Raw genomic sequence first — 12,864 nt, 5'->3', positions numbered from 1 at the left:
TCCAGAAGATCCACTTCAGCATTTTGAACATGCTCCGATCCCATGAGCGGCTTGCTTCCCACGTCCAGCGAGCACCGGATTGCTGGCGCTGACTTTCCTCTGTATTCCAATAAACTTGTGAGTAACGTTACGCATCTGGGTCCTCCTTCTGTTCTGGTCTTGACAGAGCCATTATATTCGTCCATTTAACTTGCTTTCATAAAAAGGTACTTAACCCGATATGGACCGCTGACACTCACAAAAACTCTTTAAAGTGGCCTGCACAATCTATGTGTAACGCCGATCAACAGAACATTTTTTTGTTGTCATTGATTTTGGTCACTAAAACAATCTCACTATCTTGCTGCTTACACATAATTGGTGCTTATTTGAGATGTTACAATACTTGATCATCGATCTTTTTCTGTCAATCAGCTGCTATAAACTGACATGCAAACAAATACGTCATCTGCCTGTGTTGTGCCAAAAAATGTCCTTTCGGCCAGACTTCATCAAAACCTGTGTATTCAGTTATCTTTACTCGTCTTTTTTACAATAACCCTGATCATATTGGCCGAAAAACAAACCACCTCCCACCAGTGTTCCCTCTAAGCTGCGCGCGTGCGCAATCGCTCACTGCCTGCACATTCTCAGAGCACAAGAAAATCTATCCAGCGCAATGTTCCCTCTAAACTGCGTGTGTGAGTTTTTGACGTTTTTTTGAGAACCGGCTTCTTCGGCTTGGCTCACTAAAAGGAACCGGCTCTTTCGAGTCCTAAACGGCTATTCGGGTTGTTTTTGCTTCTTTCGTCCCTATGTAACGGGTGTAATAATAACTTTTGTTTTATTGAAATTCCTGCTGAAATATGTGTATAGTTTTTGGTAAATGTCCTGCAATGCTGAGTCCAACAGTGCCATCTGCTGGTATGGGGTGAGGTCTGTTTTTGGCTTCTAACATGTGACCAGGAGGCGGGGTTTGTTGTTAGTCTTACCAGAGAGAACTACAAAGGTAAGACATATCTTTTGGTGCTCCACAAAAGAAGTTAATTTTAAACATTATAACCCCAGCTGACAAATCTCTCACCATGCATAGTAATGTGATTGATATTGTCAAGCTGTTTAGGTTTATTTTCGTTTTGTTTCTGTTTTACTAAATATTAATTCCCCTTGTAGAGATCAAAGAGATCAGACCCAGCAGAAAAAGCTAATGTTGTGACTCATCCATTTGCAGAAACTGTAATAACAAAAACCTCATCATCCAGTCCAGCGTGAATGTGGATCTTTGGTGGGACACGTACACCGCGGTTACACCTATATGACCAAATATTATGTAAAATTATGCACAAAATGATTTAAAGGAACGGGGAATAGAACAAAAAAGAAAGAAATACCAATATGAAAAGGTAGTGTAAAGCTGAGAAAAAAACAAAAGGAAGAAAAAAAGGAAAAATTCTGAAAAAGCCATAAAAAAAGAAAAGAAAGAAACAAAGGAAAAAATTTAATAGAGAACAAAAAGAAAAAAGTAACAGCTAGGAAAAAAATAAACACAATTAGATTTTTTAAAAGGGATTTAAAAAATTTAAAAAAAAAACGGGAAAAAGAAGAAAAAGTTCGTGTTGGATTCAAATAATTTCCAATTATACCAAGTCAATCTTGTTGCCAACATTGTACTTCCACTAAAAAAACGTGATTAAATACAGTTCTGTATAGTGCAACCGACTAAATAAGCCCCCCAAAATGTTAGTAGTATGCGATGAAAGATACCAGGAAAAAAAAGAAATGTAAAATCTTGTGAAAGAATTGTTGTAAAAACAAATGACGTTTGTAGGCCGTACAACCTTTGCAATAATACATGAGTCAATTCATTCAAAAGTGAAATTTTTTTTTGCATTGCCGGAAACTCAGCAAAATGTTTTGCACACGTTTGATAATGACTCAGTTGCCACACTTGGGATTGCCGTTGCTCACTGTTGTTTCAAGCGTTGCTCACCGACTTTGAGTGAACGCTCAGACCCGTGGAAAATTAGAGGGAACATTGCTCCCACAATTCCCACAAACAAACCCTCTATATGTTGAATAAAATCGCCAAAAAGTACTTGAAAACGACATTGTAAGCTGCCTCATCTCGGGCTTTAATTTCCTCATGATGAAGTTTTGAGTTTTTCCTTGCCCTCATGTTGGTTTTAGATCAGGGTATGGTGTAATAATACAGTAATCCCTCGGTTATCGCGTTTAATGGGGACCAACCGCCCACGAAAAGTGAAAATCCGTGAAGTAGCGACGCCCCTTCAAAAATGCTTAAAAAAAAAAAAAAAAAAAAAAAAAGTTTTTTTTTTTTTTATTACTTTACTTTACTATTACGGTATTATTTTTTAGACCCGCGAAGCACTGAACCCGCGAACGTGGAACCGAACGTAGCGAGGTCCCACTGTAGTCTGTGCAGCCCTTTGAGACATTCCTGTACAGTAGATGGCAGTAGACACCCAACGTCACGCAAACGCCGCCAATGATTTGAAAGAAGAAAACGTCACCCCAGCAACCCTTAGTGTACGGTATTTTAATGGCGGCATGCAGACAATAATCATTTCATGAAAATGTACTTATGAAGCGGTCGATATGGAGCGTATGTATGATAGTGTTTAATTAATGTGTTCAATTAATAAGACTTTGTTCTCCGTTGTATAGAGACAGCCACCCGGCTTGAACAAACGCTAAAATATAGCAAAATATGGCTCTATACGAAGTTTACTCCCACGCTGCTGTAATTCGTTACAAAGCGGGAGTTTGCACGGGCGCAACTGTGTTTCTTATTGTAGTTGTTTGCCTCACATACATCTCGCCGCTACTCGTGGCTTACAGAAGCCAAGGTATTCTGTAAAAAACGTCAATTGCATTTATGCTAAATGAACAAACATTCACTTTTTATGCAATTCTTTAGGTTTCTGGCTTAAAAGCAACACCTATGAAGAACAGGGAGTTATTCGCTATCAATACCAGGCACTTTTGGTAGCCTCAACCCGAACAAATGGTGATTATGTGGCGTGGAGCACTTTTCCGCATCTCAACAACATGCTGGGGAAGAAGCTGAGAATCCCCACTGTTTCTGTAAGTTACTGTTTTCATCAACCTACTCAAAAGTCCAATTGAGATTGTTTTCGTACCTTGTATAATTGTGATCATTTATAGGTGAGGGAGGAGGACCAAAACCACGATGGCAAGTTAGATCGTCTGATTTTGGAACTGCAGTTACCGCTGAAAGATGAAGAAAATGTCTACAGTGTTCAGCTACTCTTAACTTTCAGATACCAGCTTTTTGTATGTATTATACCATGTACAAAACACAAAAGTTGTATTTCTACACTACATTACTCTCTGTGCAAGTCCACCAGCCGTTAACCTGTATTTTCAAAGTTGTAAATAATGTGCATTATTTAGAAGACCGGAGCAGCCAACTATTTTTCATGTACAGTATAGTTATACAGTAATACAGATGATCTTTCCCCTCTTCCAGTCAAAGGTAAAGTTGAGGGAATGCCTCTCAAAAAACAGTTCATTCAAGATGAGATTTATTATAATTTCCATGAGGCGGGAAAAACACAGAGTTTGGTTATCCATCCATCCATTATCTGCACCGCTTATCCTCAGTAGGGTCGCAGGGGCACTGGAGCCCATCCCAGCTATCTTCGGGCAGTGGGCAGGGGACACCCTGAACTGGTTGCCAGCAAGTCGCAGAGCATACAGGGACAGAGAATTCGCTCGCTTATTCACACCTAGGGAAGAGTTTAGTTATTTTGGTCTATAATATAAACTAAGTCATGGATCATTATTAGTTGAACAGGTTACGGTTTATCTTATAGGCTTGATATTTTTTTTTACCATTGTCTTAAAAGTTATGATTGAAAATGTTTTTTTTTTGTGGTAGAAAAAGTCAACAGTGGTGATGCAGAGCCTGGCCTACATTCAGCATTCATCCTCTGTCCCTGGAGCAAAGCTGTTGATCAATGGAGACCTCAGACTGCAACAGAGAACACCCTTGCCCCACCTGGGTCTCTTCAACATTTACAATGTGAGTCGTTCACAGTTCTTCTTTAGTCGTACTCACCTTATTTGGGAATGCTCTTTAAAGTACAGCAGTATTCAAATTCCACCAATTGTTTCACTCTTTTCATTGCAACAATTTGCCCAAATCAAAAACGTTTATTTTTTTTCTCACCAATGTATACTCCTATCATGACACTCACCCAAAAAACAGAAATGTATACATTTTTGCAAATTTAGTAAGATAGAAATAAATGATCACATGGTCATTCGTTTTCATACCCTTTGCAGCAACATTCATAATCAACTCAAAGGCTGACTCGTTTTTTTGTGATTCACAATTTTATCACAAATTACAAAACATGCATTTTTTTAATGGATAATCCCAAATTCGCGGGGGAGAACAATGCTAATTTTGGTGTTGACAATGCAGATTTTTTTTTTATTTTTTTTTTAGTTATTTATGATGATTTAGTGCCGCCTGCTGGACACTGGTGTTTCTTTTTAAGTGTTGTTATTGAAGAACAACTTGGGACCTAAAAAAACGCTCTTAAAATCTTTCATAAAAATTGAAATCTGAAAATTCTCTTTGTTTTTTGAAATATGGCAGATCTGCATACATATGCTTATTTGTACTTACAAAAACGCATCCCTTGGACACGTACATCTTTTAAGAATAACCGCACAACTCTTAAACAGACACATCTCTCGTACAAATATGCTTCTTGATGTACTGGTTCTTTTGTAAATATTCAATGATCACATTCCCACTCAAAGTTCTTATGGTTCCCTCTGCTTTATATCCACAACACACACACACACACACACAAAAAATGTTATTCAGTCGTACCTCTACTTACAAATTTCTCTACATATGAAAGGATCAGGTTACAGAAATATGCAATAATAATGATGCCACAGGCTGTCTCCCATATTGACAAACATACCACTTAATATTTGTCTTCCTTCCGCAGTTACTTGAGATCGTTGAGGCTCATTTTGACCCTCATTTGAAATTTGTTTTTTTTTTTTAAACAAGGTGCAAGGAGAGTGCCTTTGTAAACAGGTCACAGAATACTGCAAACGACAAGTATACAGATATATTTACCTTCTGTGCAGGGGGCGCTGAGACAGAGAAGGGGGGAGCAGTCTGTGTGTGTGGATGTCCGCCCACTTCATACCGCTCACCCAATCAAATTGCTCTGGGTGCTTGGCTGGTAGTTTCAGCTGTCTTAACAGTTTTTTTTCTGTGGGGTTTCGTTATAAACTGTCTTTACAATGAACATACATTGTTTAAAGAGATTCCATATTCAGGATTTCTTCGAGCCGTATAGCCAAAAAGGTATCTGTTAGTGTAATACCGTGACTGACCTAGAGTTTAGAATGTGCCACATATATGTTCTGGACTGAACCTTTCATTTTCAGTGTTGTCTTGGCCTGCATATTCTGTACTTAAATTGAAACATCACAAGGAGATTTGCATGCGCCTTTGTGTTTTACAAAAGAGTGTTTCCAGTGGTTCAGTGGTATGATTTTTATGTCTGCCATGCAGGAGGCCAAGGTTCCTTAATCTAACATTCTTACTCATTTTATTTTTTTAGTTTTAGGTATTTAATTACATGTTTATCCAGGAGTGCCATATCTAATTTAATTGTTAACAAAGTTCACTATGTTGTTATTAATTGCAATTAAGACCATTCTATTTCAATTCTATCCATTTTAGGATTTTTTTGTTTTAGTTAATTGATCATTCATAAAGAATAGACTTCGAAATGCGAAAACATGGACGGAAGTTATATCTATATCTACTCATTTACCCTTGTCAAAGACTTCATTGATAGAGTTTTTGCAAGTTTTTTTCGGCGTTTAGAGGATCTCAAAAACAATTATTATATACATATCTATTAAAGTTCTGATTTGACAAGCAGTCTTAATTTGGATAGCAATAAAACACATTGCCGCACAGCAATACAGTTACAACAGTAATGACTATATAAGTTGAGTTGACAGTCAATAGAGTGTAATGAAATAACAATATAGCCTTTATGCTAAGGTTTCCTGTAGGATAATTAAAATGATGCTACATCTCGAGAAAGCCCATGGAAACGCTTTAAAACCCATTTAATTTTCCACACAATTAACAGTAAAAGTGCCAGATTAATCTGTGAGTTCAATTTTATGTAAAATACAGATTTGTCAACATTATTTTGATGAATATTGCTTTTTTTTAAGGAATTGGGCTATTTTTTACCTCTAGGGTTTTATAAAAATACACACTGTACCTTAAAAGACTACTGTAAGAGTTCAGTAAAAATTAAAACCACCACGAGTGAATGATAGATCTTAAAACAACAAGAGTAAGTGACTGTCGTTTAAAGAACAACTTCTTAAAATAAATTACTTTAGGTACATTGATTCATGTTTTTTTTTCTCATTTCCTTGACTTCAAGGTATCTGTGATTGATGGCTCCAGCCCTTTTGCAAGTGCTTATGATCTTGAGGATATCGTGAGACGCTACCAGGAACGCAACTGTAAGTAAAAAAAAAGAAAACACATTTTGCTTAATTTCTTTGCAGTTTGTTGCAATGAATCAGCGATTTACTTTTGACTGCAATAAATTATTATTTTTTGCTTGAATGTAATTTTGTCTGGAATGATAAATAGGGATTTCATAAAAATGTATACCTACTGATATCAAGGTTTTACCTCCAAAACGTTCCCTCTTTGAGTTGTGAGACTATAAGTTTTTCTTCCATGTGGTCTTAGTATCTTTCAACTGCATTTTGGCAAACTCTAGAGCAAGGTTGGGCAAACTACAGCCTGCTGGCCGCATTTGGCCCGCCAACGGATTTAGTCCGGCTTGCGAGACAAAGCTGAGAGAAGCTTAAGAGAAAAAAAGAGCTGCATCACGTCAAACAATGACCTGTTTTAAATATGTCCACCGGATGTCACCATAGCTAACCACCACTCCAAAAGCTGTATTTGCTTATTATCATTTATGAAGCAGAGAACATTTAAGGAAACAAACCACCTTGATGTTATTTTACTTAAAACAGAAGTCACAAACGCGCTCTTTAGGCAATACGATTAAAAAATAGAACATAGGTGTCTTTGCAGGAGTTCAAAGAAGCTTTAGCTCATTTACGTAATAGATATGAAATCTAACAGCGATGTTCCCCCAATTCAAGCAAACATTTTCATTAAAAAATTAAAAGCAGAAAAATACTTTTAAATAATTCAATCTGTCATTTAAAATAATGCTAATAAGATGCTAACATCCAGTATTTGTTATAATTGCTATTTTTGAACTGGGTGGGGATAGGGAGGTCTGGGCTTCCCTGCTGAGGCTGCTTTCCCCGCGACTCGACCCTGGATAAGCGGAAGATAATGGATGAATGGATGGATAAAAAGCTATACATTAAATTTAGTAATTAACCTGATTAACTAATTTACTGCCATTAGCTCATTAATTGTCGTTGACAGCTGAAGACTTCACTGCATTGAATAGGTTGATTGATTTTTATGAAATGAAATGAAATGATCTGCATTTTTATAGCGCTTTTCAAGTCAATGACTTCCCAAAGCGCTTTACAGTGTGCTTCACATTTCCCAATAGCGGCCGTTATCTGTGCAGCCATGTAAGGCGCTAACCTGCTTATTGGGGGTATTGGGGGTTCAGTGTCTTAACCAAGGACACTTCGACATGTAACACGGACAAGCCGGGATTCGAACTGGGATCCCTTAATCCTAAAACGATCGCTCTACCTCCTGAGCTACTGCCGCCCCTTTTAGAGTGTTTGAAATAAAATTGGCAGTTCAAATTCGTTTTTTTGGCCAGTCAGCGCTAAGTGCGGCATTGTATGATGTAACTTTGCAAATACTTTGCACTTTACTGTAACTATGGTCCCTTTTGAAACTGTATTGTCTATTGCAGAGGAAAACCAGTGCCACAGAGCACAGAATAGCAGGGATGCTAGACAAACATGGCAGGGACCTCTGGGAATTCCACTATGTAAAAGAAATACAAATTTCTAAAACTATTTTTTAAAAGAATTAACACTGGTATCATCATTTATATGTTTTTGCCTAATATACAAATAAATGTTTAATTTCTTTATTTGATTATTTATTTATTTCAGTGAATGGATTTTGTTTATACCACTAGGAGGCAGTAAATATTACGCACTGTCCCATTAAGTTAACTTTTTTTTTTCTCTCTCAGTGACCACCATACTTTCCTGTCCCATGCCAGTGTGGACCAGTGGACGTGCTGTTGGTTCTCCTTTTAAAGTTTTTGCTGAAATTAGATACCCTACAGAAGTAATTACATATCCTTTTCTGAATAAATTGCTGATAATTACCATATCTTCCAGACCATAAGGTGCACCTATAACCCAAAAATGGCCAAAAATTTAAAAGTGCGCCTCATGACCCGGTGTACCTTATATGTGGAAAATTGGAAATGCACACAGGATTTCTTCGTGTGCAATAGAGAACATTTTAGAGGTTTTACGGTATACCAACTGATTTGTGCAATGACAGAGCACGCTGACCAAAATTGCAAAACATCGTTTGAAACGGGGATCGAGCTTCTTTTTTCCTGTTCACTCCCTTTTTATCACTTTGGAATTCTTTGTTTTTTTTCTGCTCCTGTTGGGCTGTTTTCCCTTCTTTCTTACAAACCTACATTCATCAAATACAAAAAAAATGTCCAAAACAAGTAAAGCATACAACATGGACTCCATAATATCAGCTATAACAAAGATCGTTTTGATATGATGGATTACAAAATGGAGAAAAATGCTAAGAAAATGAAGAAATGAGTAATGAACTGATGGAACCAAAAAAGAAGATAAATGATGTATGGAAAGAAATGACAGAAATCATGAAAGACGTCATTGGACTTTGGAAAAATGCAGTGAAAACAGAAAACAAACTTGAGAAAATCAAAGAGTTTTTCAAGCCATATAAACGGAGTATAAAAGAAAATAAACAACTACTCAAAGAAATGGAAACTACAACCTAAGGTAAATTGTTTTGAACAATGTGCCTATCTAAAAGTTCAGTAAAAAGTCAGAATCGTCATCAGATACACCAAATTGTTTCCCTTGTCGTGCTATTTTGCATTTATATCTTTTATCAACTTTCTGTTTTTCTCCATTTTTTAACATTAGCTTATGGCAACAAATGGTGTTCTAATAACATATAATCGAATGCCTTGTAGTGTGACATACTTTATGTATCACTGGTGGTCTAGTGGTTAGGTTTCGGTTATCTCACTGCCATTACCCGGGTTTGATTGCCGTTGCAAGCAATGTTTTGCGATCTTAGTCAGCACATTTTCCGACTGATCAATCATTGCGCTAATATAATATATATATATATATATATATATATATATATATATATATATATTTATATATATATATATATATATATATATATATATATATATATATATATATTTATATAAAATTTTGCAGCGGTTATACACAAATAACTACAGTAGCTCTTACTATAGTTTTCAGAGTTCCTCTGATGCTAGAAATCCTTGAAAGTGCTTAATATTTAACGTGTTTGAAAAGTGCTTGAATTTTTGGTGAAGGGCTTGTAAAAGTTTAAAATTTCTGCCATGTTTTTCGGCATTGCTATTCCATAGACCACACATTAAATAAGATAACTAAAACAATTCTACTCAAAAATTATGCTCTCTTGTGGCTTCGCTTTGCTATTACATTTCTTCTTCCCTTGATTAATGGCCCTGTTATTAGTTTGTATAGTGTTTTCATTTGAAGCATCACTACCCTCTAGTTTTATTTACATTTTATTTTCTCCATTCAGTAAATGATACATGCTAGTTTAAAATGTAGTTAGGATTTATTGTATTTTATGGTTATTTTTCCTACAGGCAGCACCCAGTGACCTCAAACGATTTAGCAATGGTTTGATCAATACTGGATTTCTTTTAATAGTAGTGGTGAAATAGAAAAAATGGCTTTGAAAAGGTGTATGAACCCTGAATTTTAAATTAATGCCCCTTATAGTCAAGTGTGCCATATATATGAAAAATGTATGACAGTAACAATTATTTGGAGGTGCGTCTTATGATCCTGGTGCTCCTTATATTGCGGAAAGAATTGTACTTTAAAATTCTTTTTCACAATTCAGTAGGTCAAAATGTAAATTTGTTTGCTGTTGTATGTGTCACTATCATGCGAGAAATAACTTTTAGAAGTGTATATGAATTAGAGGTAAGATCGGGCCTAAAAAAATTCAGCCCGCGCCTAACCGAGTTGCGAGTATATAATCTCGAACCCACCCAAACCTGACAGATTAACCCTGCATCAGCGGCGAACTGTGAGTTTCGGCTGAACTACACCTGGTATTTACTTGGGGCGGAGCCCCTAAAATCGAGTGTGCACTGCAAGTGCCGAAATGGACAAGAAAATTGTATTCTGCAGATTATTCGATGCAAATAATGAAATATTTGATCGAAAAGCAGAAATTTTGTAAAGGTTGTAAGCAATTGGCGAGAAGCAGAAATGAGGTTTGACGTGAGCAAGGTGGAAGGAGGAAGCGGCGCATCTTTTATTCCAACACAGGGTTAAAATTTATTTTGATTAAGTGATTCGGAGATTAACTGATAGTTTGGTAAGCATGTTCTTTATTTAAATAACTGAGTAAAAGTAAGTGCATGCTGTGCAGATCCTCCATCAAAAAGAAAAGAGAAGCCCTATATACTCGCAACTTAATGATTGACATTTTAAGCCCGAACCCGGCCCGAATTCGGGTTCGGGTCAGGTTCGGGCCTGGGCCCAAGATCTTACCTCTAATATGAATGTATGAAATGCATGTCATATATATTTCCTTGACTCTTTGTTTTTACGTATTATCCTGGCTTCTGGGAAACCATCAAGTTTGCCTGGATACAGTATGTTAGTATTCTCCTGATCTTTCTTTGGATCTTTGAACGCATCCAGAAATTTGTTTTTCAAAACCAAGTTTTAACCACTATACCCGTACCTGTCGGAAAACCCCACCAACATAATTCTTGACAGTAGTATAAAGTTCTAAAGTTTGTATGTAGGCAGTGATTACAGTTGATTTTTTGCTTAGCAACGCATTTTTCACTATTCATCGAAATAATCATGAATCCCTGAAATGCTGCAGAAAATCCTCAAGGGAACATTTGATAACAATGACAGAGTTTTAAATAATCCCGATGATCAGTTTTGCGAGTTTCTTAGAAAAAGAAAAAAAACCTGAGTAGTTGCTTTACTGATCACTTGTATTTAGGACAACCATAAGTTGAAATAAAAATAATTTAATTGCATTGAAAAGTTATCAAAAACAACACTTATAATAATAAATCTTTTTTGGCACTTTCTTTTTGGTGCATTTGTGAAATTGACTTTTGGCAATAAAGTTTTTTTAATAACTCACATGAAGAAAATGTTTTCTTGTCATCAGTATTTGAAAAATATGATTTGAGAAAATGTCTTCAAGGAGGAACCAGTCCAGGAAAAGGGCTAATTTTCTATAAACTTAAAGGAACTTTTGTCAAGGATTTGTTCATCATTTTTGTGCTTACCTCTTAATGTCTGTCTTGCAACATTGCTTAAATGTGCCTGTCGAAATATGAAGAATCTTTCTTAAAAGAGCTGTTTGAATTTGGAACTTTTTTTACTTGGGCACGCCGCCTCTGGCTTGTGTAAGTATTGCAGCCTCTGTCAAACTCTTTATGATGCCTGTGCAAGTAAGTGTATTTCTTAAACACACACTCTTTCTTGGGGTTTTGGGTTGGTGTTTGGACTTGACCTGAAACTTGCCTCTTTTTTATTATTCCCTTTTTTTATTTAGCTTTTAACAGTTTTCCAAACAAATAATAAATACAAATAAAAATCACACCCAAAGACCAAGAGGCATGCATGCCTCTTCTTATTTTCACCATTTTCATAATACACTAACAAATGGTGTAAAAATTGTGGGGGCAAGCATTTTGACACTCTCCAGGACTCTCCCTGCCACCATTCCTCATACCTAATGTGTTCAGCACTGAATAGCTTTGATAAAAGTAAGATAAAAGCAGATAAGTGCAGTGACAAAAGGGCTTTTTAAACTAATTTGGAATTTGTTAACTCATACTCTTCAGGGCACGTTATTGCAAAAAGTATTTATAAACATGGGCTCTGGGTGAGGGCAGCAGTGGGAAGCCCGCCCTTCTCCTCTCAGGTGACCTTTGCCTCCATCGTGGAGGAGGAACAGTAGCAAGAAGCCGCACTAATCCGCAGCCGAGATAAACCACTGGCAATAATCCAGGTAACGCAGCTCTTCATCGTTTGGTTGTGCACTTTTTGACATGCACACGTGCCAGAAGGCCTTGTCTTCCATTCCCTCGGAACACGGTCGGAAAAAAGTTTCTGAAGCTCGTCTTGGGATCAAGAGATCGCAGGTTCTATTCCCGGCTCCTCTGTGTTATATGTCGAAGTGTCCTTGGGCAAGACCCTGAATCCCTAATGCCCCCAATAAGCAGGTCCGGCGCCTTGCATGGCCGCTATTGGTGTGTGAGTGTGTGTGTGACTGGGTAAGTGTGAAGCACATTGTAAGGCGCTTTGGGAGGTCTTCATTGACTTGAAAAGCGCTTTATAAATGCAGATCATTTACCATTTAGTTAGTTAAAAGTTAATAATTTTACGAGTCTGTTTAATTTTAAAGGGGAGTTTTGGAGCAAAACAAACGGATTTCAAAAAACAATGTCGAAAGAAGCAGACACGCTTTTAGGCGGATTTTCCAGCTCAGTAGCCTAGATGGTAGTGTGCCGGCTTTGAGACTGGGAGGTCGCTGGT

At 36.9% G+C, this 12,864-nt stretch overlaps 1 protein-coding gene across 3 annotated transcripts; it reads left to right on the top strand.

The window, feature by feature from the left end:
- Positions 1-2,499: 2,499 nt before the first annotated feature.
- tmem231 (transmembrane protein 231) lies at positions 2,500-11,460 on the top strand. Of its 3 annotated transcripts, none has more exons than XM_088339815.1 (8): positions 2,500-2,575; positions 2,667-2,846; positions 2,918-3,084; positions 3,166-3,294; positions 3,902-4,045; positions 6,468-6,549; positions 8,241-8,346; positions 10,905-11,460. In XM_088339815.1, exons 2-8 carry the CDS (start codon positions 2,708-2,710, stop codon positions 11,071-11,073), a joined length of 936 nt encoding a protein of 311 aa, XP_088195941.1. In that variant the 5' UTR covers positions 2,500-2,575; positions 2,667-2,707; the 3' UTR covers positions 11,074-11,460. The 3 variants fall into 3 exon arrangements, with proteins under 3 accessions (XP_088195941.1, XP_088195939.1, XP_088195940.1); XM_088339814.1 differs by having other exon boundaries at positions 2,514-2,602; positions 2,665-2,846; XM_088339813.1 differs by having other exon boundaries at positions 2,506-2,846.
- The last annotated feature ends 1,404 nt before the right edge of the window (positions 11,461-12,864 follow it).

This window comes from Urocampus carinirostris, chromosome 7 (genome assembly GCF_059441175.1).
Source record: "Urocampus carinirostris isolate Australia breed hairy pipefish chromosome 7, RoL_Ucar_1.0, whole genome shotgun sequence".
Taxonomy (NCBI): domain Eukaryota; kingdom Metazoa; phylum Chordata; class Actinopteri; order Syngnathiformes; family Syngnathidae; genus Urocampus; species Urocampus carinirostris.
This window is presented reverse-complemented; position numbering and strand designations above follow the sequence as displayed.

Bases quoted from the DNA above. Each gene is read 5' to 3' on its own strand.
- tmem231 (XM_088339815.1), top strand. From the start codon at position 2,708: ATGGCTCTATACGAAGTTTACTCCCACGCTGCTGTAATTCGTTACAAA. The intron at 2,847-2,917 runs GTATTCTGTAAA...GCAATTCTTTAG, and splicing joins CGTGGCTTACAGAAGCCAAG to GTTTCTGGCTTAAAAGCAAC. The intron at 3,085-3,165 runs GTAAGTTACTGT...GATCATTTATAG, and splicing joins TGAGAATCCCCACTGTTTCT to GTGAGGGAGGAGGACCAAAA.